The 27,280-nt window shown below is 40.5% G+C and overlaps 1 protein-coding gene across 1 annotated transcript in view; it reads left to right on the top strand.

The window, feature by feature from the left end:
* LOC136875025 (cell adhesion molecule 2) overlaps positions 1–26,733 on the top strand; it is a 215,496-nt gene extending 188,763 nt beyond the window's left edge. The window contains exons 5-6 of the mRNA XM_067148745.2: positions 22,817–23,042; positions 26,382–26,733. Coding sequence (XP_067004846.2) covers positions 22,817–23,042; positions 26,382–26,458 — 303 coding nt within the window. The 3' untranslated portion in view covers positions 26,459–26,733. The remainder of the gene's footprint in view (positions 1–22,816; positions 23,043–26,381) is intronic.
* Positions 26,734–27,280: the final 547 nt, after the last annotated feature.

The raw sequence follows: 27,280 nt of genomic DNA, 5'->3' as shown, positions 1-27,280 counted from the left end.
TTTGATTAAACATTTTAGATTTTGTTCGTAGTAGGGCAGACTCAGTTAAATCTTCAGTGAATTTACCCCAGACAGAGAAGAACGTTTGATCGGCTTATTACGTCCCCTAAACTCTTGTACGTAGTAGTAAAGGTTGTAAATTGTATGGCGAATTGCTTTGCTTGAAAGATCAGGGATCTTTAGTACTTATTATACTTAGGGAAGACCGGCTTCTTTAACCTGATTACTTTTACACACTTTTTAATAATTTAAGTATTATTGGCAATGTATTCACAGACTATTGTGGAATTAGCCTGAGTAAGTTAACACAAATTTAGCTGAAGTATTACAATAACAGTTAAATGAACTAAATGAAACATTAAATTGTGATATTGCTTGAAGTACTAAATATATATACAATTGTTCATTACGCCGCACCGACACAGTTAGGTCTTACAGAGACGATGAGATAGGGAAGGCCTGGAAGTGGGAAGGAAGCGGCCGTGGCATTAATTAAGGTACAGCCCCTGCATTTGCGTGATGAGAAAATAAGAAACCACAGAAAACCATCATCTGGGCTTCCGACAGTGAGGTTCGAACCCACTAACTCTCGGATGCAAGCTCACAGCTGCGGAATCCTAACCGTATGGCCAACTCGCTCGGTTATGCAATAAGCAAGTGAACAAGTGTTTCAGTGTAGGTATAAATATTATTTCGATAATCCTTCTGAAAGTGCGTCTTGCTTCCAACGTTTTAAATAAAATTAAGGATTTAGCAGAGTTCCTCTTAATTCAGCTCAGATGGCAGATATTGTGACTCAGTTGTAATGATAGCCTGTGCTCACAGAACGGAAAATAAATCTGATTTTCCCTCTGCCTGAGCAATCAGCACCGATATAATCAACGGAACTTGTAATTTACCCGGCATTGATTCACCGGTAATTTGCGTTGCAGCGTAGGCAGGCTTGTCTATAGACCTTTTGAAATAAAAATACTTCAAACATCGGTCATTAATAGTGTTCGGATGTTTAGTCAGTAGTATGTTAGAATGCAGCTTGATGTGGGTAGCCCGTTCTTCCGTAATGTAGTACGAGTAACATAATTCCCAGGGGTCAGTTCTCCTGATGTTTATGCAAATCTCATAGCGGAACTGTTGTGCAAGCTAGAGTGTATTTGTAGGCCTGATATTAATCTTTCCGGCTTTTACCGTGGCAGAAAACAAGGTGAAACTCTTCACGTTCCTCAGAGAACTTTGCTCCACATCTTCAAAATAAAATCTCGACTGTTCACGAGGAAGACTTCTGCAATAATAAAAAAATTCAAGAATGCTTTACCGTTGGTCTATGGCAAGTGGTACTGTTGTGCGTCACTAGATGGCTCGCTCTCCGCTAGCCTTCCGAGTTCCAATTCACTCATCCCAGGGAATAACAAGATAGGTCAAAATATTAAAAGACAGGAGAAGCATTTTTTTTAACAAAACGAAATTACCGATTCGACAAAAGATGTGAAACCAGGCGGCGTTATATGAGACAAGTTTTTAAATAATGGTTTTCGTTTGATTTTGTTTAATAGAGGAAATGCTTTGCATCGTGAATGAAAGTGATTTGTCCTATTTTGATGAGGTATTATTTTCTTACGTGGACCAGTCAACACTAAGCTTGTAAGTCACATTTGTGTATAGCTAGCTAATAAGATTTAACAGAAGCAGCTGTGTAAATTAACTGCTAATAATTCATTTACAAAATAATGTCCACGTCCACAATAACAACAGAAAATATACTATATACAAGACAAACTGACTTATCTGGTCGACGCCATTTTTGTTGACAATATTGAGAATATTAACACGAAAATTTACCGGCGACTGTTTAGTATTCTTAAATAATTTGGAATTAAGCTTTGGCTATTTCTTCGGAATTATGACGAAATGACTTGTTAGTGTCAAAAGATAGAGATCATTGCTTTTAGCAGGTTACTGCAAAAATAAAATTATAAAACCCGAAAATATTGACTTATCTGTCTCTTCTCTGGGATGAGTGAAAAATGGTCCTTTTTCCATCGTACGAGGGCGGGAAATAAGGTCATCAGATGAAGCAGGAATGCAGTAGAAGAAATAAGAAATAAAAATAAAATGAAATGAAAAATAAAATAAAGTCCACGCCTCAGGTCTCAAACAGAATACGGGCGTGGCGTTTGTGATGCAAATTATTTAGCCCTTCAAGGGTCTTAAGTGCTATTTCATGACTTGTCTAACTAGGGCTGCATTGATGTGAAGGTGAGTGGACCTGATGGGAAGGAATAGGAACTGGTCAAAATGTGTCCTGCGCCCTTTTTTAGGGGGGGACTAATTTAGATTGACCTTGGGTCGCTTATAGTGGAGGCCAAGGATATCATCACAATTGCCCAACGTAGTGATGAGGGGCTTGCGGATTAGTCCAGAATAGAATTTTAGGGACGTCTTCTTTATTCTGGTTCTAATCTCATCAATATTTAGGGATTGATGGATCTCCCTGTTCCGTTGAAACCAGTGTGCACCTGAGATGAGACGCAGCGCACCTTATCCAGGTGGGTTTTGCCTACCATTCCCCAGACCGGAATGGCATACTCTAGAATTAGTCGAAGGGGTGTCTTATACAGAGTGAGCCTGTTTTCTAGATTAAGGCCTTGATAGGCTTTTCAGCCATCTCGTGATTAATTTATGAACTTCTTATCAACGAGCTCAAATATTTTGTTTTGAATTGTATCAATTATCAATACTAGATAATTTCATGTAAGCATCTATTCGCTTGGGCCGAAATCAAATTAATATGATCTTTGAAAGTGAGTCCTTTGTCTAGGATAACTTCGTATTTAGTTGAATTTACCTGGAAAGTTAGCCGTGCGGTTAGGGGCGCGCAGCTGTGAGCCTGCATCCGGGAGATAGTGGGTTCGAACCCCACTGTCGGCAGCTATGAAATGGTTTTTCCGTATTTTCCTATTTTCACACTAGGCAAATGCTGGGATTGTACCTTAATTAAGGCTACGGCCGCTTCCTTCCCAATACGTTCCCTTTCCTATCCCATAGTCGCCATAAGACCTGTCTCTGTCGGTGCGTCCTCCAAATCGAATGTAGTAATGATTTGTTTTAAATTTTGTTTTGTGAGTTGAACATGTCAAATGTTTGGACCAATATGTCCTTACAACTAATCATGTTCATATTGGTCCGTACTGACTATATAAACTGAGAAGGAATATATAGATAAACCACCTAACCAATACGCAATATTATAATCTAAAACGATTATTTAACAAACAAAAGTGGAAATGTTTAGTCTCTTGGAGCATTCATCAGCAGACAAACACTTAATTAAGGTAAATACCAGATAAATCCATTTGAAAGTATCATGAATATAGTATTGATAATTGAGACACTTGGAAACAAAATATTGGAGATGACCGATAAATTTTCATCATTTTTCATTCATTTTTAGCCATCTCGTGATGAATTTATGAATTTGTTATCAACGAGCTCCAATATTTTGTTTTGAATTGTATCAATTATCATTACTACATTCATGATAAAAGTGAAAATCTACAGCCTGTTTTCACTCATCCGACTGGGTCAGGAATGGAATGCATGGAGCCGCCATTTAGCGGCGAGGATAGGAATTGTGCCGGCTGCCTAAGCCTGTCCCACGAAACTGGGGACAGATGAAATGATATTCGAGAGTGTCACTGGAATGAGATATGGCAGGGAAAACCGGTGTACCTGGAGAAAAACCTGTCCCACTTCCACTTTATCCAGCACAACCCTCACGTGGAGTGACCAGGATTTCATTCATGGAACACAGTGGTGAGAGACCGGCGAGCTGCTGCCTGAGCTACGGAGGCTTCCACATTCAAGATATTTCTGTCAAATACCTTCATGAGCTATACATTTTATTTAAGTGTTTGTGTGCTGATGATGGGTCCAAGAGCCGAAACGTGGCCACTTTTCTTTGATATATAATATTTTTATATTATAATATTGTGTATTGGTCAGGTGGTTGATCTAAAAACAGTATATATTTATATATATTTCCCAGTTGGTTCTCCAAACATTTTCCTATGAAAATGTGTTTGTCCAGAAATACGAGATATAACTCAAGACCCTCAAGATCACCCTTATGTTTTTTTCGGTCACATGTTAGGTTTTGATAATTTAAAGTCAGGATTCTTGCATTATAGGCATTTTGAAATTCTTTACTTGGGATTAAATACAGCATTTTTGAAGTATTTGATTAAATATATCATTAAGAATAATATTTGAAGGTTTGAGCACTTAGAAAGCATCCTACTGCATTTCGAGTTCCTCTTTAGTTCCAAAGTGACGTAAATCCAAGATCTCCCTCCCCCCTTCCACCCTCATTTGATGGTATTCCTTAGACTAGGAGTTTAGCCACCATGAAAAGCAGATTTTGTTTGAAGTGATGTGGCTACATGGAAAGAAATTAAGTATCTATCTCATAGGAAACCACTTTATAAAAGAATGAGATGCGTCACTTTGGAAATAAACCCTTCAATTGTGGTATTAATAAATGCGACAAAATTCTTTTTCCCTATATGTCGCGTGGCATGGGCAATTATGCAGGCTGTCCACATTTTTAATACGCAGTTCTCACACGTAGAAGAACAAAATGTGTTACGCGCACATGGGTCCAGAAACACTTTATTTCCACGTTAGAACTAATTCTCTACAACTCTAAATAGTACATTAATTATGGAAAACAAATCCGGTGTATCCATAAGTCTTTTCCGGTTTCACTGAGAGATGGCACCAGCGAACAGTACGCACCTGTGTTCGTGACTTGTCTGGCGTTAACCACTCAATAAACTAGCCCAGTCACGACTTAGGAAAAGGTTTGCCACTTTTGCGTTTAACTCTTTTGGTGTTTCGAATGCCCCCCCCCCCTATATTCCCCAGCCCCCCAGATCCGCCCCCCCCCCAAGGTCTTTAAGGGGAACACTACCTATCCCTTCGGTCGGAACGAGATGTATCGTTTTCTGTTGATGCGTCGTTTACTGGATCACGGGAGGGATCAGTGTTACTGGCTGAGAATACCCCAGCTCCAAAACTCCCGACCCCCAACATCCCCTCTTTAACAAATCGCCACTCTCCTCCCCACCAGAGAGCCACCTCGCTGGATCGAGTAGCCATGAAACTCACTCATACCAAGATACCAACACCCCCTCCACCACCACCACTTCCAAAATCCACCAAAATTTCCCTTTCAAACTCAAGTTACATCCATCCAAACCCGAAACACCAGAAAACAGATAATCGAGGCACTATTAATCAGCGTTTTAATCACTATTAAAACGCTGCCTGTATTAAACGCTGCTTTCTAAATCATAACACATACGTACTATCACTGCGAACTAACATCGATACAATCCCGTTGCAATACCAAAACAACATTGGGCGTGGTCAGTATCTAGATGGGCGACCATCCAGAACTGCCACATAACGAAACCGCAGTGTCAGTCAACACAATAGAATAACCGCCGACCCGATCACTCACACACATATTACACAATCACACTAAAACTAGCACATTAACGAAATACACATATTAAAATAATAAAAACCGAGATTGATAGCGGCAAGTATCCAGTATTCGCGAGATAGTGGGTTCGAACCCCACTCTCGGCAGCCCTGAAGATGGTTTCCCGTGGTTTCCCATTTTCACACCAGGCAAATGCTGGGGAAGTACCTTAGTTAAGGCCGCAACCACTTCCTTCCCACTCCTAGCCCTTTACTGTCCCATCGTCGCCGTAGGACCTGTCTGTGTCGATGCGACGTAAAGCAACTTGTGAACAAATGTAAAAAGAATAATATGAATAGGTTAAAATTACTCAACTGAATAAAATCCACAACTTTATACACTTTTTACAGACCCACAGAGGAGCGCAATTAAGAGCACCGGTATCGATACCTCACTCACTGGAGATAGGTGGCACATACAGATGACCAGGGCGTATGAATTTGACACACGACATCTGTTCGTTCGTCTGACATTAACCTACTAACACACACAAGTGGAGTCCGCCAAACACTAGCGTCTGTCTTGTATCGTTCAGTGATCTGTGTCCCTGAAAAAGAACATTTGCAGAGCCCATTGCTTTCCTTATTTAATCAAAAGGAAGAGGCTGTGGAAAGTCATCGCTTGCTGATAGAAACATATGGTGGACACACTCCATCGATTAGAACACGCGAGACATTTTCTAATAGGCAAGGAGACCATGCTTTGTGTCTGGTGGGACCAGAACGGTATTGTGCATTATGAACTCTTCAAGCCCGATGAAACCGTTAATGCACAACGCCATCGTCAACAAATGATTAGTTTAAATCACGCATTGATCGAAAGAAGACCAGGATGGGCCAGAAGACATGGCAAAGTAATTTTGTTACACGACAATGCGCCGTCTCACACAGAAAAACCAGTGAAAAACACCTTGAAATCTCTTGGATGCGACATCCTTCCGCACCCGCCGTACTGCCCCGACCTGGCGCCATCTGACTATCACCTCTACGCATCAGTGTGGCACGCGCTCGCAAAGCAGCACTTAATCAATTTCGAGGAATTTGAAAAATGGCTAGCTGAATGGTTTGCCGTACAAGTCAAGCAGTTTTTCTGGCATGGTATTCATAACTTACCTAAAAACGTGTTTTTACCACAAAACCGGAAAAAACTTATGCATACACCTGGTACAGGAATAGAACTTACAAGCATACCGCATGCAACTATTTCTTGCTTGAAATGTTTTAAATGTGTTCCGTTAGCGTTGATACATGCACAAACTCGCCGTCAAATCGCATCGCGGTACAAGATACAGAGAGTCTTCTCTCACTATAATCAATACTACCATCCTTGTGAATATTTTATTACCCTCCTGAGACAACTTGTATAGTGATAATTGTTATTTTGTACTTAATTGGCAAGAATGGGGCCACAGCAACTCATCGCTTTGCTGGCTCTTCAACAAATACGAAGGGCGATGGGGATTTATTTTATTTTATTTTAATTTAATTTATTTGAAAACTGTCTCCCATTTTAGATAATCCCATCGGACTCACTATATTTTCTTTTTTATACAATGTACAAATATTCATTGATGTAGGTGATGGACTGAAATTTGTCACTATTTGTTGAGCAGCACTGTGACAATTTCATCTTATAACATTGAGGTAATCGGAATTTCTTCGGAGTCGATTGGAAAAATTTTGAAATACGAGTCGTGTTTTTTTAAGTAAGGGCCGTTTGAAAATAACTACACAACGAAAGACGATTTTCAAACCCACATATATTTGCAGATTCTACATACTTTACTCTACTTTTCAACATAGGCGCCAAGTTTGTTTAAACACTTATCATACCTTACAACTAAGATTTGAATACCCTCTTCATAGAAACTTGCCGCCTGCTCCGATAACCAAGAGTTGATCCTGCTCTAGGACAGAGTCTCTTTGGCCTTCATCTTTACAGGCGAATGTGTGTGCCTCCATTCGATGCTCCGATGCTTCGATTCGAGCGTGATATTCTAACCCCATATTTTGCCTCCCATTACGATCTGACTCAACATGTTATCACTTTCTCCGGCATAATGAGTCAAAAAGTCATCGAACAATGAAATATTTTGTTTGTGTTGTACTCCTTAAGGAGTTCAGGGACCTCAGGCGAGCACAGTTTCTTAAGGTTTAGGTTTTCAGAAACAATGTTGTGAAGCACTGACCAAGACACGTTAGAAAATGCGTTTGACAGAGCTGTTATTGTGAAGCGTCTGTCCTCACGAATCTTCGCTTCAACTAAAGCCACCAAATCGTCTGTGATCACAGATGGGCTACCGAGGCGGGCCTCATCATGGACGTTGTCACGGTCATTTTTGAAGTCTCGTACCCACTTACACACTTTGCCTTCACTCATAGCATTAGCACTGTACCCTTCGCAAATCTGTCGGTGCATGTCTGCAGCAGACAGGTTCCTTGCCGACAATACCGTAAAACCAAGGACAAATTGTCCACACTTTTACATCCTGCGGTATACGAAATTCCCTGTACTTGCGGTAAGGTATACATTGGCCAAATATGCCGGTCCATTGATATCCGTATCAAGGACCATGAACGTAATATTCGTCTCAACCAGCCAGACTAATTGGCAGTAGCTGAGCAAGCATTATCTTCGAGTCATGATGTCATGTTCCAAGATGTTCGAGCTCTTACCCACACTAGACACTTACAGGTCCAGGATTATGAGGGAAGCTGTGGAAATACGTAGAAATCCTAACAGTTTCAGCAGGGACACTGACTATCTATTAAGTAATGCCTGGTTGCCATCCATTAAGGATTTACGTAGGTAGTTCCCTTCCCTGTCCCTTCACTATTGTTATTCCGTTTCGGTGCTTTCCAAATTCGTACGTTCCTCATCACCAGATGTTTAATTCCAGGCTTGTGTCAATGTCATACACCTGTCAATGTCATATGTTACATAAACAGGTTATGTGACCGTCTTAGACTGATTCTGATGATTACGTCAGCTTCCGCTTCGAACGCTAGCGCTGTAGCACGTCCGGGGGCCATCTGGTGGCGAATGAATGTGCCATTTCCACTTCTATTGGGTAACGTCTAAATTCAAACCTCATTACTTTAGAAACCCTTCTCGTGGACAGTTGATATTTTCTTCTGATGACGCAGAGAAATGTCTTCTGATAAACGTAAATAATTTCACATTTTCTTGACACGGCATAAACCCAAAAGCCTATGTCTATAAGTACGGGCCATGAAAGCATCAGTGGCAACAAAAATCATATCTCTGACCAAACGTCACACGGGGCGTGCGAGTCAATAATCTCGAACATTTGAGCAAACACAGAACAGAAAAGTACAGGTTAGCAACAGAGCTTCAACTGAGCACCGTTTTTCCCGAGGCATGCCGACACACGACGCACGCGCTCAGTACGGAAGTAGGGTTCAGCAGGGAACACGTACTGCATCATGCGCACTAGTAGAACGCAGACATCACAGAGGACACTATGCGTACAGTTCAACTGTTGACGGTCGTTCCTTTTGAGGTTGACAAAAGCAGAGCAGCACCCACAGACTGCAGGATCTGTCTGCTACTGCACGTGGGTGGATATAACAATCTACTTTGGCTTATAGTGTGTATGATGTGCCCTGTTCTACGTGACTTACACCTTCCATGAAGATAAGGAGGTTTTCCAACCAGGCATAAATTTGTTGATAGCTTAACTAGTGGAGTATTTAATTTGTACAAGGGTATGAGGCTAACATTCGTACTACGGTGGGAAGGTTCTTACAAAGAACAAAAAGCTCGGAGATGTAGATAAAATCATTCATTATATTCCTGATAACTACAAACAGATATTATTGACGGCCAACTTCTAATGGGAAGGAAGACAGGGCGATTTTGTATGATGGATATTTGATAGGTAGATATGCACTTTAAGTTGAACTAAAGACCTTTTTATTATTATTTTCATCGTAAATAATTATTTTATAACAACATTTTAAATATTTTTGTACAATATTGATATGTGATATTTTTTCAATGATTTTCAATTGGGTTAAGGAAAGGAACTTTCCAACTTATTTCGCCTCATTTGATATAGAAGATAAAGAAACTATGTAAACATAACCCTGTTAGAACATTCAGTAAGTTTATGTAGAATAGCTGTGTAATTTCAAGCATTTACATTGACATTTAGTTTCAAGAGTAAACAGTTGCTCCCAGTTTCTTGGAGTAACGCTACAGGGAAAGTTTTACTCTTTAACCTCACCCATTTATTTCTCTTACTATATCCAAGAGATCATTACTTTCGAGACGTGCGTGAGGCTAGGATAAGTTTCTATGAGTTTGAAAGGAGAGTCATCCTTCAACAAGTATCATAAGTGTAGGAGCCTCAACAACTTTCACAAAGAGCTCCCGTCAGTAACTTCATTTAATGGGAGCTGTAATTCCTGGGCGCTGTCAAACTTAGCCTTAGAATAAGCAGACAAGGAGGACAAGTAGGGGAAAATTACCTCTCGCATTGCAGGGTGGTGAACATGGTACACGGTCTAGCAAATCTACACCGGAGAATTAGGCTTCTGGAGAAAGTTCGAAAGGCCGTAGCATTGACAACTGAGCTTTCCTATCAATCGGGTTTAATTTTCCTTCAAATATCGCTCCATGTTTAACAGGCGTGCTGATAAATATCAACTTCAAAATGTGGATGTTAGTTGTGAAAGAAAGAACTTTTGACGTATGAAAAGTAGTGTGTAGTCAAATCCATTGGCGATTTAAAAGAGATACGTCTAGTATGATACGAAGTTTGGACATTATAAGACTGAAGTGATGGCAGTTAGAAAGAATCCTGAAAGAACAGAATAGAATAGAATAGAGTATAGAATAGAATACTCCCATTCCCTAGCTCCGGATTGCCTGGAACTAAGGAGAGAGCACTCTTTTGTTGCAATTCATTAAATACGATACATGCATTACATTCTCCTTCTTATAATTATTTGGCTATTACCACACTAAATATCATTTATTTTGTCCTAGACGTTAACAATGCTGTTGTATAGTCTATGACATAAATCTTCCCCTTCCTTAGCTTATTTAGTGGTTACTTTTGTGTCAAAAATCTTATACGAGGGGGTACTCCCCCAAAAAAAAGAATCGGAATTAATTTTAGAATTAATTTTCAAATATTTTACAAAACAACCTTATACCGTTCAAAATACTCTCGATTACAACAAATACATTTGTCCCACCGGTTCTTCCACTCTTAGAAACATTTTTGTAGTCATCTTTAGAAATGGCTGACATCTCTTCCCTCGTTTCTTCCTTGACCTCTTCAGTGTCGTCGAATCGGTGTCGTTTCATGCATGGAATTAAGAAAAAGTCGCACTGAGCCAGATCAGGCGTGGGGTACCGGTACCATGCCATTTTTAGCCAAAAACTGTCTAAAAGTGATGGCTGTGTGTGCAGGTGCGTTGTCGTGATGGACGAACCAGTTTCCTGTCTGCCACATTCGGGTCTTTCTTGACGAACACTCTTGCGCAATCTTCTTAAAACTTCCCAAATAAAAGTTTGCACGTTTTTCACCTAACCTTGCCCTCATAAAAAACTAAACAATAACAAAACAGTCACTGCAGATCAACACAAGAAGCCAGTTCGACAACACAGGTGGCACTGAACTGGCAGTGAGTTACGTTATACACGCCTAGCGGCAGAAATTCTTCGCCCACGACAATGTTATTCCGATCATTTTTGGTACTCTTTCGTAGAGTTCTCCTACAATTACAACATGCATTATGACTGAATTAAATGAGTGGATGTCTGCACGATTTGGTAGATGGACGATTTCTTGGTTGAATTGTGGCTGTGCATGAATAAATGAATGAATAACACTCTCCTCAGCCGGTCACGGATACCCACTAACTGGGGAGAGAGCATCGATTGATGAATGAGTGTTTGATTGGGTGAGGGAATGACTTGATTGACTGAATTGAACATTGCGTTAGGAATGGAATATATAATGAATGAATGAATGAATGAATGAATGAATGAATGAATGAATGAATGAATGAATGAATGAATGAATGAATGAATGAATGAATGAATGAATGAATGAATGAATGAATGAATGAATGAATGAATGAATGAATGAATGAATGGACTGGACTCCAGGTCCTCTCCCCCAGTCGCCGATAGGCATCGTCTCGAGAGAGAGCATCATGAATTGATGAATGGATGCTTCCATGATTGAAACTAGGTTCATGCCAGAATGAATAAGCACTCTTCCCTCTCATTCACGGATAACCACCAACTTGGGAGAGAGAATTCAGAGAATTGATGACCTAACTTTAACATTCCGTCGTGGATGAATGAAATACCGACTGTCTAATTGAATTAATGGAGGAATTGACTAAATTCCAAGTCCTGTCGCCCAGTTACGCATAGCCATCGTCTGGGAAAAAAGTTTCAAGAATGAATGAATGAATGAATGAATGAATGAATGAATGAATGAATGAATGAATGAATGAATGAATGAATGAATGGATGTGAAGAAAGGAAATACAAAACAGGAACAGAAGGATTAGTTCAAATATTTCGAATAATCTGTTCTCCCTGGATAGTTGTATGGTAATTGAAACTGAACCAAGGTATAGAGAAGTTAAGGACTTCATCTCGAAGCTGCGATCAGTATTCAGTTCAATCAATCACTACTGATCTGCATTTAGGGCAGTCTCTCAGGAGGCAGATTCCCTATCTGTTGTTTTCCTAGCATTTTCTTGATTGTAAAGAAATTGGAAATTTATTGAACATATCCCTTTTAAGTTATTCCAATCCCTAACTCCCCTTCCTAAACACGACCATTTGCCCCAATTTGTCCTCATAAATTCCTTTATCTTCATATTGTGATCTTACCTACATATGATACAAGACTGATGGGTAGAAAAGTCACAGATACGCATAGATTATACAGATCGAGCGACCTTAAACACACCACTCAAATTATTCGTCTACTGATGTTATTCCACGCTATCTCTCCACTGACAGCTAGGAACATACTACTTAGTCAAGCAGCTCGTCTCCTTTCTCCAAAGTCTTCCCAGCCCAAACTTTGCAACATTTTTGTAAAGATACTCTTGTTTTGGAAATGATCTAGTATTATTCTAGGTGCTGATGGTGATGATTATTGTTTTAAGGGGAACTACAACCAGGCATCTACGGGTCAGACACTTCTAAAATGAGGTATCGTCCAAAGAAGAGAAGAGTGTCGCAAACGTATTATGGTGGGGATCGGAAAAGGACAAGGATTGACCAAGGGAGTTAGGATAGGAGTTATGAAAGTGAGGAAGAATTGCCTGACGGCCAGCCCACGCTCCCAATTTGAGTGCCCCTGGTCCTCGTTTTAGATGCCTCTTATAAGAGGAATAGCGTGGATGTTACTCTACAGTCCCCGTCCACATGGAGGGGGATGTTTTCTTATTTTTGTGTATAATTGGCTTTACGTCTCACCGACCATGGGGCAGGAAAGGGCTAGGAGTGGGAAAGAAACAGCCATGGCGTTAATTAAGTTACAGCTGCAGCTTTTGCCTGGTGTGAACCTGGGAAACAACGGTAGAACATCTTCAGGGCTGCCAGTAGTGGGGGTTTCGAACCCACTATCTCCCGAATGCAAGCTCACAGCTACGCGACCCTAACCACACGACCAGCTTGCTCGGTGGAATGTTATCATATAAGGAATAGGACGTAGTTTTCTTCAAATTAATGTTTTTACCATCTTCAAGAAATTGATGTAATAGGGACAATTGTCGGAGCCCGTGGTGCCTTACCTGGTCAGTCACTTTGCCGTGGAAGCGCTTCTGACTTCCAATGAAGTGCATCACTGAAATGGCGACTCTCATCATCTGAGGCTCCATCAATATCCTGGGACAGCACCTCTACAGCACGGAAATAGCAGAATAGTTATACTGTTAAACCACATTCTCATTTTCAATTTTTTACATTGTGTGTGAGGAATATCCGTAACTAATAGAACTTTATAGGTGCAATTTGATATGTATTGGATTGTTGTAATGACAGCCTGTAAATACAAGAGGTTGGTTCTTTAATAGATGGAAATATATCAGGTGACCAACTAGCCGCGTACTTTCTTCTTATAAGTGCCTTGCATGCACTGACGATGAATGGGTTGCCTAGCCGCTGATTTATAAAGGAGAGCTACAATGTGCTGTATTTCGGACGTGAAACAAGTAGCAGTCATTTTACTACAAACGTTCTGTAAGAGAGTGCATTTGTAAATACACTAAAGATGCAGAAAGCAAAGTTTAATAACTCATTAATTCATACATGTACAGACATTCCACTCTGCTGAAGAGTTATTTGTATATGTCTTGAACCATTAATTAGCTCTTAATTGCAGCTCTGTTCGGCAGAATATATGCATGGAAGGCTATTTAGAAACTCCCGAACACGCGGTTCACGAGGTTCGGCTGCGTTCAGACGAGATTCTCTATAGATAAAAATTATATGTCTGTATATTCGTTGTTGAACACACCGCCCATTGTCGATAGTTGACAGCAATACCAGCCTATTAGTGAGTGTTTGAAAACGAGGCGGTTAGGGTTGCGCAGCTGTGAGCTTGCATTCGGTGGATAGTGGGTTCGAACCTCAATACCGGCAAGCGTGAATGGTTTTGTGTAGTTTCAAATTTTCATATTAGGCAAATTCCGGAGCTGTTCCTTGATTAAGGTTATGGTACTTCCTTCCTATTCCTAGCCCTTTCCTATACCATCGTCGCAGTAAGATCTATCTGTGTCGGTGCAACGCAAAGCCAGTTTAAGAAAGTACTGAGTCTTCTAAGTGATTTACAGTTTTATAGTGCTTTCCTAGCCCACGTTTAAGTACTCTTCAAGGAAGCTGAAAAACTATATTAAAGAAGTACGAATTGTTTTTTATGTTCGTCATTAATATTGTTATTAGTTGAGCTAATTACTGAACGTTGTGACCCGATTGATGTAGGTAGCGCTACTATCCGAGCAATTCCCACGTCACTCTGGAGAGGTAAGCTGGTAATTGATGTCACCTGTTCTATTTGGAAGTTCTTTCTCCCTGGTTTTCTGCACTCTAATTCCCCTTCAAAGAGGGATTTATCAAAATTATCTGCTTCCTTATTTCACATTATGTCAAAAAACTGTAGAATTATTTAGGCGATACGATAAGAAAGGTATTTGGGGTTCTTCAGTTCCTCGATTGTGGATGCACTAGTCCTTGGGATGGTGCATGGCGCGCGGAGCATTTTATGCCGACGTCTCATTCCAGAGGCATCAGTGGCTACCTGATTACTGTCCAAGTTTCATACTCGTATAAAAATAAGGATTTGAACTAGGCGTACCTTCCAGTTGTTTGTTATTGCCTGGTTTTCTCAGATATTCATGACTTTTTCGTAGCCACTCGTTGTAGAGTGATCCTTGGACAATTTCCGCGGTAGACAAAATGCCAAAGGGCCTAAGTAGCAACCGAACCTTTGGACCTATCACTTTATAACTTATGCCATAGTGTTCTAGATAGCGAGATCAGATGGGGGTGTTGGGCGGTCAGGAGCCACGGAAATTGTCCGTTTTGGTCTAGGACGCATCGTTTTCGAGATATTTGACTCATTGGCATTTAACCCCCGCACTCGACCAATCGAACCGTTGTTTCTGGCACTTCATGACATATGCCTTTGCAAGAAAAGATGAACTTCCGAAAGTTTCTCCAAAACACACATTACTCCATCACTCCCCACGCACAGAGAGAAATACAAGCCATGCTGATTCAATCACCCCACTACGGGCTGGCGTAAAGAAGGGCAGCCGGTAAGGATCTGGAGGTGTTAATCGACGCAAGAGGCTCGATTTAATCAGAAATATCCAAGCCACGGCCGCTTCCTTCCCTCCTCCATGACTCTCCCACCCACGCTGTATAAGATATATAAGGTGGGTTATACGCTTTTTGTATTAGTTTACTGTTAACCGTCAAGCTTTTCACATCGTGGTAAGAGCTCTCGTCCTAAAGCTACTGTAGGCTACTTTTCTAATATACACAGCTTTGTATTACATTATATAAGTAGAGAGTAGCAGGTGTCTAGTAGATGTAGTTTGTTTCTTTTAAAAACGAATCTGTTAGCAGAAGATAAAGTCCATCATGGAACAACCCATGCCTTCATGCCAACACACTTTACAGTTATCACACTGAATCCAGTCTTCATTTGGAGGATGGACATACTTTTTCTCACACACGGGACATGCAGAATTTTCTTGCTGCCGATTATTGCCAGATTCAGATATGAAGCCCAACTGCTTGGCTACTTTCCTTCTCTGGGTTTTACATTCCTGCTCTTTCTTCAGCATTTCTTTCTGGTGCTGCATGTCCTTCATGGGTTGCTGGTTATGATAGATGCTGATGTCCTAGCTCTTTTCCTCGTTGTGACAGGCCATTGAACGTGCGGTAGTGGTCGAATATCACATATCGTTGTCGTTGACGTTCCTGGCTGTGGTGATTTTGGCACTTCGGGTTGTAATGTGTTATCACAGTGTTACTTATAGCCGTATCTGCTTCTAAAATTGAAGTGTCACGTATCAAAGACGAATTTGCATTTCCGTTACGCTCATTGTGTGCCCCTGAGATAGGCGATCCTGGCAGGTCCTGCAAAGAAATAAAGAAAACTTCTGAATAAGCTATAATCCAAAACATATTATTTGGACCACTTACTGACCAAATTCCTTACACTCATTAAACTACAGGCTTACATCTTGCCGCTTCTTCAATAACGCCTTAAAGTTGCTTCAGGAATACCACATTGTGCTGCGGCTGCATTACAAGACATCCGAGATTCTTTGACAGCATGCATTGCGGCTATCATGCTTACTTCATCCCAGTCCTGTCTATCCGTCTTCCGCTGATAATTTCTAGGAATTTCTGTAATTAGCGTAAGGGTATGAGTGACTAAGTGGAGGCTATACCTGGCCTAAGGTAAGATGACGAATTCTTCAATTTGCCCCAGGTTGCTGAGGAAGCGGTTTGCCCTTATAATCGACAGACGTCTTACAATCAAGATTCAGTTAACATTGAAATAAGAAATAAATACATTGACATTTAAAGAAAATAAGAGTGTTAATTTGTATTATGAACACAGAAGTAGCAGGAGCTTCCTGCACATACCTCAGATATTTTAGTGCGACAGCGCCAGACAGACACCCCCTGCCACTGCATGGCTCAGACTGAAAGGAATTTCCTTCTATGTGTGAGTTATCGGTCCCAAGGTCACATGGTAACCAACTCAGTGAACATAATACTACAGAAGTTATGGTTGATTCGTCATTTTGTCGCGTTCGTCATCAAGCCCCGGTCTCCCCTATACGAATAGAGTATAGCAGCAATCTTGCATAGCAGCCCTTGCTTTAGTTCTCAAATGTCAGGCTGATAAAAGCAATAGGTCATAAGTTAAAACTTGTGATACCCTGAGACAGCTCTCTAGTTAGACAGATTATAGAAGGCATCATGCATAGCAGCCCTTGCTGCAGTTCTCGAATGTCTGTCTGACAAATCTAATAGGTCATAAGTTACAAGTTGAGCCCCTTAGGCAGCCCTCTAGGGTATATATGAATAGAGTACCTGGACCAGCTCTCGCGAGTTGGCGTCATAAGAGGCCACGTTAAACCGATCGACCTCCATACCCCCAATGCGCGTTAGCCCTTGGACCAGTTCTCGGGAATTAGTCCCATAAGAACCATGTATAGCGGCCATCTTGCGCATTTGCTCCTGGCCCAGATTCCCACTTTTATTACCACTAATGCTTCCCCCTTTTATCACTACTGCTGGGTCCACTGCGTCTCCTAGCAGAGAACTCCTGACTTGGTCTGACAAGTTTGGTTAACTCCATTTCAGCCCTTCTTCCAGAGTTTTAATTCTCGGACGGTCAGGAACCTAAACTAGGAGTAAGAAGCAGTCAATGTTTCCCCATGCCAGAGGGGTGGCTTTTTAAATATAGTATTTTAGGTAAAGGGAAGTTCGTGTTCTCATCGTGAGGTGGGAGAGCTCTTTTCAGGCACGTTCCGAATGGAGGTGAGCTGCATGTACAATTTCAACAACATACCCGCCCTCCTACAATTCTAAGATTCCTAGCACTACAAGGAATCGAACCCGGGACTCTGAGGACGGCAGCTAATAGTGCTAACGTTAGGCTACGGACAGTGTTTTAGGCAATTTTCTGGCACAGAAATACGTCAGCACGCCTTCGCAGGTTGTTGCAGGTATCAATGCTAACAGAGGGCATTTTAAAAATTTCATCTGCTAGGGTGGTACGTTCTGTTCCTGTATATTTCCCATGAATACTGTAATATGTATAATTGTAGAAAATGAGTTGTAACTTTGAAATAAAACGTTTCCGTACTCACGTCTCTATATCATGTTTTCTTCTCCTACGTGCGAGAACTGTGTCCTGAATGTTTGGTCGTACCTTGTTATTACCCGCGTATTCAGCAACGGCGACCAGTTATATCACATTGTACGAAAAACCGAACACCCGATAATTATCCGGCTACATGGCTAATTGGTTAGCGTGCTGGCCTTTGGTTAATTTTACTGACATCGGGGCTGGGTGCACAGTATATGTCTTCATCATCATTTCATCCTCATCACGACCCGCAGGACGCCTACGGCCGTCAAATCAAAAGACCTGCACCTGGCGAGCCGACATTTCCTCCGACACTCCCGGCACTAAAAGCCATTCCCCATTTCACTTCATTTCATTATGTAATTACCTATTTAATCAAAATGAAGCACTTCAACCAAATTTTTAAGACAGGGTATGTTATTGACGTTGCTTTGTGAGCAAACAATGAAGTGTTGATTGTTTATTGCACTAGCATCAATTTTTTTTACCTCACAACCTGGAAAATACGTTGCTGGATGTGAACCAGTAATGTTTTCCCGCACTTGTAGCGCTTATTGTTGAACTTTTAAATGTTCCTCTTTCAATCACACACGTTTGTAGGACCTTTCTGGGATTGTCTTCTGTAGTGAACATGCCGTTTAGCCCTGAACAAGCTGCGAAAGCTGTTGCATTGTTAGAGGAAGTTCTCCGCAACTGCCACACCACCGCCGTTGAAGCACGAAATCTACTCCACCAAGTTCGAGGGGCCAATGTTGGTGAGAGAACCGTTCGAAGAAGGCTGGAAGGAGCCAATCTTAAGTCCAAAAGACGTGCTACAGGTTCGGAACTTACCAGAGAACATCGCACAGCTCGACTACGTTTCGCAAGGGAACATCTTGTCTGGAGAGTACAACAATGGGATCAAATATAGTTCACCAATCAGTCGCGATTTAGCCTCCCATCACCTGACGGAAGAGAGAGAGAGTCTGGAGAAGGACAGGGGAAAGATATTCCCCTTGCACATTGTCATTCTGGACGCCGTTTCAGGGTGGTTCTGTGATGGTGTGGGCAAGAATCAATACAGCTGCAAAGGACGGATTTGGCCTTCGTGGAGAATGGGAGCCTTACCGCACGTCGGTATGTGGACGAAATTCTTCTGGAGCATGTTGTGCGTTTCGCTCCATTTATTGTTGATGCGCGACAACGCACGCCCACATGTTGAGAGAATTGTTCAAGAGTTCTTGGATGAAAGAGGGATTCGTGCTATAGCTTGGCCTGCTGGAAGCCCTGATTTGAATCCTATTGACCCCTTTTTGGACTAGCTGGGGAAGAGAGCCCGTCAGCACTATTCAGAGACCCTACAGGATGCCCTGCTGGAAGAATGAGAGATGACTCCTCAAGAGCACATTGCCGTATTAATCAGGAGCATGCCTGAAAGGCTGAATGCCGTCATTGGTGCAAGAGGTGGCAAACATGCTTCTGAAGATGCGAACAGAGAACCCTGGGAACGTCTCCGAGGTCTGTGAAGTGTACAACATCAAAGCAGAAGTGCATTACTTTTATGAGCTTACTCAATATTTCCTTGAAATGTGCATCTGTGCCTTAATTTATACAATTTGTTTATAATCGTCTTTTCTTTTCGTTGTTAGACACTTGGATGGGACCGTACCACAATATTTTAACATAAGACAGTGGATTAATATCATAAAAGTCTCATAAATTTAAAATTAATTTCGGTTTTAAAAGGAATCAAAGTGTTGCGTTTTTCGTGCCGCTCAGTGTATCTATAAAAACAAACGGAAAGGTGACATTAATAATATGATTTTTATTTATTTAACTTTATTGATTTTGTTTCGTCACAATTGTCCCATCACTGCTGTTATCTTTAGCCACTTCTGCCTAACATTGTACTGAATTATCGAACAAATGTGTCTTTCATTTTATCCAAAGTCAGATTAGCGCTGAGTGACGTTAGAAAACCCAGCGTAATATTCCCTCCTCTGCCCGATCTGTATTTATAATTTACTTAAATATAAAAATAAATTGATGAAAATTGTTATAATTCATAGTTCACGTAAATAGAAAATAAATTAAATAGAGAACGTTAAATCAAAGGATAATATTGAAAATGAGGAACGATATGACGTGTACCAAACTGGGACATCTGTGTTACAGTAAGTAACTTGCAGGGCTGCTGCTATTCATGGTAAGCATGGATTACCTACTCAGTATCTCACAACAACATGAATGTTAATTAATAGAACGGCGCACTCTAGAGAGGGTAATTCCCAGCGTTTCCTCTCCTATTAGGAAGTACCCGTCCGTTCAGGTACTACCCAAACACACGGACCTGATCTTTCCCCGGAAAACATTTACATGAGTCTGTTTGAAGTAATCCTTTCCCATTGTCTTCTTACTGATTTACCAGTAGAACGATACTTTCGCTGTCGTATAAGCTGCAATTTTTTAGTCACTAGTAACGAAATGAGCTTAGTTAAGAACTGTGAAATAGTTTCCTAAGAGCACTTTGTATATTGCTTTAGTGCTATCCATTCGAACTGCGTGGAATCGTACATCTCATTGTTAATTTAGATGCAAGATCATTGGTTTCAGGCAACAGCAACCCCACCCGCTGTGGTGGCAGTCTGTGAATTAAAAGGAGTTTCCAATGTCTGGCCTGGAACCCGTGCTCTTACACGCAAGGCCTAATTTTCTAAGGACCAACTGGAGTAAAAAACTCACCTTTTCTATTGTGAAAAACAGAATTTTAAGTAAAATGTCTACGCCAGTGGTGGCGATTGGGAATTAGAAGTGGGGAGGCAAAAAATATGTAGGTAAGAAGTGATTGTTATAATTCATAGTGATATTATTTATACGCCACACTGGCAATATTTTCAGTTTTGGGAGACGCCGAGGTGTCGGAATTTTGTCCCGCAAGAGTTCTTTTACCCGCTAATAAATATACCATCACGAGACTGACGTATGTGATCACCTTCAACTACCACTGTACTGAGCCAGGATCGAACCTGCCAAGCATGGATTAGAGGGCCAGCACCTCAAACGTCTGAGCTGCTCAGCCCGGCGCAACACAAATGCTGTGGATCTGGGGATGTAGAGGCGTTTTGATAGACAACAAAATGTTGATAAAGTAGGTAAAATTTGTGTTTAAGGCTTTGGGAGAAAATTTGGACAGAGAAGTAAAGATTGACTGTTTACCAACTTATTATTTTGTTTAATATCCTACTGTACAATTACACTTTCACAGAAGAAACAATTACAAACCTGTTAACAAATAATATGGAATTACATTGATAATTTACAAATTATCAGTAGTAATTTCATTAAAAATGTGTCCTTTTGAAAGTAAACAACAAAAAAGTTATAATTTACTAAAGTACAACCAGTAACATATCAAATAAAAAATAATTATGTGATAAGACAACAAGAACTGTAGACCTTGTTTTCTATAATTCCCATAATTCCTAGTTTTATACGGATAAAGTGGAATAGACATTATTTTCCTACCCTAAAGTAGGGTACGGACCCCATTCCCCCTCCTATCACCACCAACACTGTGCTGTGCTTTATCTTGTTACAGAACTATTCATTTCCCCATTTTTTCCAGTTGTTAGCAGATGAAACACGTGCAAGTTCCGTAAACGACATAGGATTGTATTTTCGTGTGAGCTAAATTTCAGAATAATACAGACTCTAGTTCTCCATATCCTTCCTTATTGTAATGTTATTTTAGTTGACATGACGAGGGAATAAACAATGAAACCCAACGAACCCTGAACTCCTGTCTGAGATGTTTTTTTAAAACCAGATATAATGCTCGTAACACCCCATACTATGAGGCTCTCATGTCTGAAGCCACACATTTTGACGATGATATTTAGATTGTTGGCTGAAAAACAGCCGCTATATATTTATTATAAATCCACATTATTATCATCTTCTCACGATATAAATACACGTTTGGTCTCTTTTCTTTCTTTTCCTGAGCGTGGCACAAATGAACTTAACAGATCATTTGTGGTGATCGGCGCCAGACTATACAATTCCATGCCAGCACAGGCTATAGACATCAGCTCGTTGTCAGAATGGAAGATCGCCTGACGAGATTAGTTAGAAGTTATGTTGAGTGTTCAGCTCGAAGGGTGTTTTTATTGTCATTAGCTCCGCTATCAGCCTTCATAGATGGCATAGGCCATTATGGCCCGTTGTAAAAGCTCTTATTTGCGATTCACAAACCGCCAAGCCGCAGAGTGTCCTACTTCACGCTGCTCGGTGCACCACGATCAAAGCTCCTACAGTGGTCCTGATAGACTACCCTTTCTACTGCGGAGTATGTATCTGAAACTTCATGGCGTAACAGCCTTGCAGGGCCATGGCCTAACAAGCGACCGCTGCTCAGCCCGAAGGCCTGCAGAATATGAGATATCGTGTGGTTGGCACGGCGAATCTTCTTGGACATTACCTTTTGGCCTTCTAGATCGGGGCCACTATCTCATTGTCAGATATCTCCTTCACGTAAACTGAGTGGACCTCGAACCAGCCCTCAAATGTACGTAAACATCCCTGACGTGCTCGGGGACTCCGAGTAAAAAGCAGAGACGCTACCCGTACACCGCGGGACCGACTTATCCGGTACGCCTAGGACCTTTAAATGTGAATTAGCTACCTAACTGGTAAGTCCTATTTAAAGCGGAGAGTAATAAGTGTACTTCAACTTCAGTTTTGAACGAAATTGTACATATTCATTTTCTTCCCGGCTCCAACTGTTCTTCAGGAAAATATATCCCATATGATGTCGTATGCCTGAAAGTCAGTTACAAAATTATGTATACCTGTATGCGAATTTTCATTTATTGAAATAAGGTATTCTCCTTTAGCTTCCAGGTACATCTCCCAATGTAAGCCTACTGGAGGATGAAGGAGGTCTGGAGACAGCGTGGTCCAGTCTGGAGTTGGAAGTAGACGGTGCCATGTTCCAGGACAGTAAACTCCGCTTGCGATGTTTCGCTTCCTTGTTCACTGTTTATCGACGTAGCAGCGAGGAGATAGAACTACACGAGGACGCTCCTCAACTGGCTTCAGTTCTTGGGTCCAGCCTATCTGGTGAGAACCTTCCCGTAAATCGTTCTGATCCAGTGTTCAATTAGAGTACATAACATAATATTGTGTTGGGTTATTCGGTCACTGGCAACGGTCATCGCTAATTTCTACATGCAGGATTCTGAAGAGCGCTGTCTTCAATATCGCACCCTCAAACCTTCCATTCGGATGACCACTTAAACAGCTTACAGCCATACACTAAATTTATCATGGAGACTGTGTGTGGAGGACGTTTGCCGTTCTTCGATGTATTGCTGTGGCAAATCTCTTTCCTTGGTAGTATTGTACTCCTACGGCATTCGGAAATTTTCACACACAGTACACCCATTGGCTCTAATTTTGATATTTTTTGTGCAATGAAACCTTATCCGTAGTATTTAACCTCTTGCTCTCGTATTTAATCGCGAAGAGTATTTAAGATCTCGTTGAACAATATCTGCCCGTATAATCTCCTCGTCGCGTACAACTTTCACTCCACTATTCACGTTACAACTTGGCAACCTCGTTACTGCTTTGGCAAATTTATTTATCATTACATCCTAGATATAATCCCGTCATCTATTCCTCAAATCTTTGCTGCATATAATAACTCTGAATTAATTCTGACTTCGTAAATTTCAAATGCCATAGACACTATAAACTTGTGGGATTATTCCGCGTCAGTGCATTTTAGTTGATTTTAGCTGTGTGAGAAACTGATTGCCTAGGATTGCGTAGGGGTATTTCAGTTGCCTTAACAGTGAACACTGCAATGCATTCGAAACGTCGGCAAACTGTACGGAAGGTACAAAAAACAACAATGTGGTTCAATCCGGAAGAATAACTAAAAAAATAAATAATTAGTTAAATAAATAAGTGAAATAAATAAATAAATAGTAGCATGCAATGAGAGGTATCGTTCGTTTCGTATGAATTGTACAACAAAAACAATTTAAATAGTTCACATAGGAGAAAAGTGAGCTGCGAAGGATTCCGAAAGAAAGACTTCTCTTCACTAATGGAGAATAAATTGCTGCTCAGTTATAGGAAACTTATTCGAGAAATACAACTTCACAGAAATCAAAATGTCCAAAATCACCAACGTCGAACCAAGTCGAGTCTCATTTAGTGTCATGCCCTACTGCCCAGGTGCTGGAAAGTGATATGGAAGTCTTGGTTTTAAAGATTCATAGCAGATATGTTTAGAATTCAGAAATAAAATATCAATAAGGAAATAATAAATCCTTTGTGATCGGATAATTTATTTCGACAACACCTACGTGTTCTGTGGCAAAATTGAAAGCCGCGGCTCCGATACGGCACCATTCAGTTTTGTTTTTCAAATTCTGGAGATGCCATAGCCTATGCGTTTAAAATGTGATAATGTTCCATTTGTTATTATAATCTGGTGATTTTGATATAAATATGTCTTACATGTGGAGGTCATCTGAAAATTTCCGTTTCGGAAGTTAACGTGAAGGAAGTGTAACCCTAGCAACCGTGCTGACTGTGATGTAAGGTATGGATGGCAAGACAATGTTACCTAGCAACCGTGCTGACTGTGATGTAAGGTACGGATGGATAGCAAGACAATGTTACTTAGCAATCGTGATGACTGTGATGTAAGGTATGGATTTATGGCAAGACACTTTTACCTAGCAACCTTGCTGACTGTGATGTAAGGGATGGATGGCAAGACAATGTTACCTAGCAACCTTGTTGAATGTGATGTAAGGGATGGATGGCAAGAGAATGTTACCTAGCAACCTTGCTGACTGTGATGTAAGGTATGGATTTATGGCAAGACAATGTTACCTAGCAACCTTGCTGAATGTGATGTAAGGGATGGATGGCAAGAGAATGTTACCTAGCAACCTTGTTGAATGTGATTTAAGGTATTGCTGGATGGCAAGACAATGTTACCTAGCAACCTTGCTGACTGTGATGTAAGGTATGGATTTATGGCAAGACAATGTTACCTAGCAACCTTGCTGAATGTGATGTAAGGGATGGATGGCAAGAGAATGTTACCTAGCAACCTTGCTGACTGTGATGTAAGGTATGGATTTATGGCAAGACAATGTTACCTAGCAACCTTGCTGAATGTGATGTAAGGGATGGATGGCAAGAGAATGTTACCTAGAAACCTTGCTGAATGTGATGCAAGGGATGGATGGCAAGACAATGTTACCTAGCAACCTTGATGACTGTGATGTAAGGGATGGATGGCAAGACAATGTTACCTAGCAACCGTGCAGTCTACGTTTCATGGCTGGTGGTCATCTCAAATTCGCTACCGTTGCTGGATGGCCATTACCGAGAGATATATTTATTACCATTTGACCATTTGATTTTAGCAAAGGGATAAAATGTTTTCATATTTCTTTTGTTTTTAAGGTTTTGTTTTGAAAAATAGGACATTTGGCATTAATGATTTCACTTCTCATTACGTATTCATATGGTGCATATTGCACTTCACATAACTCATCACTTATGTTACTCAGATAATTCAATGACGAAATAATTTCCAAGAAGGTAAAGTAGGAGTAAAAGTGAAAACGTAAAATTAAGCAGTTTCCTCAATTATGCCTAAAGTTCAAGGGTTAATGCGCCCTGAAATATTTCAAACTGTAAGTCTTGGATATCTCTATCAAACTAAAAAAAATCGAAAATAACTTCCGGCCTAAATGCTACCGGAGAAAACAGCCTAAATAGCTTGTTTCTTTACTCGTTTTCTTTTTTATTAAAATCCTAGCCAAATTTTATCATTCACAGAATTTTTTGTGTAATGTGTTCCTTGGTTCAATACCCTGAGGTATTTTTAATTTTTTGAAATATGTCCACGTTGAATTCAGTTTTAAGGGCTTAAGAGGAATTCTGCATTGACTCACATCAGCGCTCGTAGTGGTAGAAAAAGGCAAACTGCTAATATAATCGACCGGATAACGATGATTAAGAAAATGATTGTAATTTATAGGAATAAGGGTTTATTCTAAATAGATGCGTTTGAAAAGACAAAATTATATAATATTAGGTCATAACTTGTCTATACTTACCTACAGAGAAGGTGACGCAAACAACGTGACCGAGTGTATGAGTGTATGGTTGGTCATGCTGATAAAGAATTTGAAATAAATAATTCTATATCCCGGGCATTTGTCATTTTATCACCTGCTGAAGTTAGACATCTTATTATATTTTATTTACATAAAATTCGTAGCTCATATTCCAAGGATGTTTTCAACACTGAGTTGCTTGCTGAAAGGTTTAGAACTGTGGATTTTTTACTTGTGTGTATGTAACCTTATGAAAAGTTCCTAGAAATTATTTATTAATGTCATTCTTATAACTGTCGTGTTTCAGAAGCAAATCTCGAGCGGAGAGGCAGCATCACGATTCTGGTCAATTTGTGCGCGCTTCTGATTGCAGTCACCAGATAGCAGCTCAGTGGTCTCATCTCCAATGAGAAAGAGACAGTAAAGTGAAGTGAAACATTGCTCTAAACGTACTGAGAACTGAAATAAACTGAAGTGCCTCTAAAGAACATGGCTTTAGCCAGTGGAGGTTGGGAAATCAGGGTACGGTCCAAAGAAAAACATTCAAGGAAACATTTTGACGTTATTCTCATGTGATTCTTATTGATTTAAAATGTATTAACATGTGTGATGGACTTGAGAAAGTAAGATATTACGTGTATGACATTGCTTGTGTCGTAAACCAGTTAGAACATGTCAATAATTTTATTAAATAGACTTTATTTGATTTGTGACGTGTTTTTTCTTTTCAAGACACATTTATATTATTTTATTTGTCATCTTTTAAGTGGCAAAGTTAGGGAGCATGGCCCTCTCTTACACTTAACCACACTTTTCTGCAGACATATTAAGTTATAATTGCGTAGAATTACATACCAGTTGACGAAAGATGTGTAGAGCAAGAAATTACTAAGTGTGAGAACAGATCTAAGGCACTATAACACCGTCATCAAACCAGAAGCACTATACGCTGATAAGACCTTGGATTTAACAACCAGAGGATTGCTAGAACAACTGAAAGAAGGCAGAAGGAGAGATCCTAAGGAAGATTCTGGAACCTATATATGCTGGTTGACAACGAAGACCAAGACCTAACAAAGAGTTATGAAAAGAGACAGGGAATTATAGAGTCGATGAAGAAGAGGCGAATACAATTTTATGGACATCTCCTACGTATGAATCGAGGAAGGCTGACTCGAAAACTCGTTACACATTTCGAAGGGAAAA

The sequence above is a fragment of the Anabrus simplex genome, chromosome 5, assembly GCF_040414725.1.
Source record: "Anabrus simplex isolate iqAnaSimp1 chromosome 5, ASM4041472v1, whole genome shotgun sequence".
NCBI classification, from domain to species: domain Eukaryota; kingdom Metazoa; phylum Arthropoda; class Insecta; order Orthoptera; family Tettigoniidae; genus Anabrus; species Anabrus simplex.
Note: the sequence above shows the minus strand (reverse complement) of the source record. Positions and strands in the feature narration are given on the sequence as shown.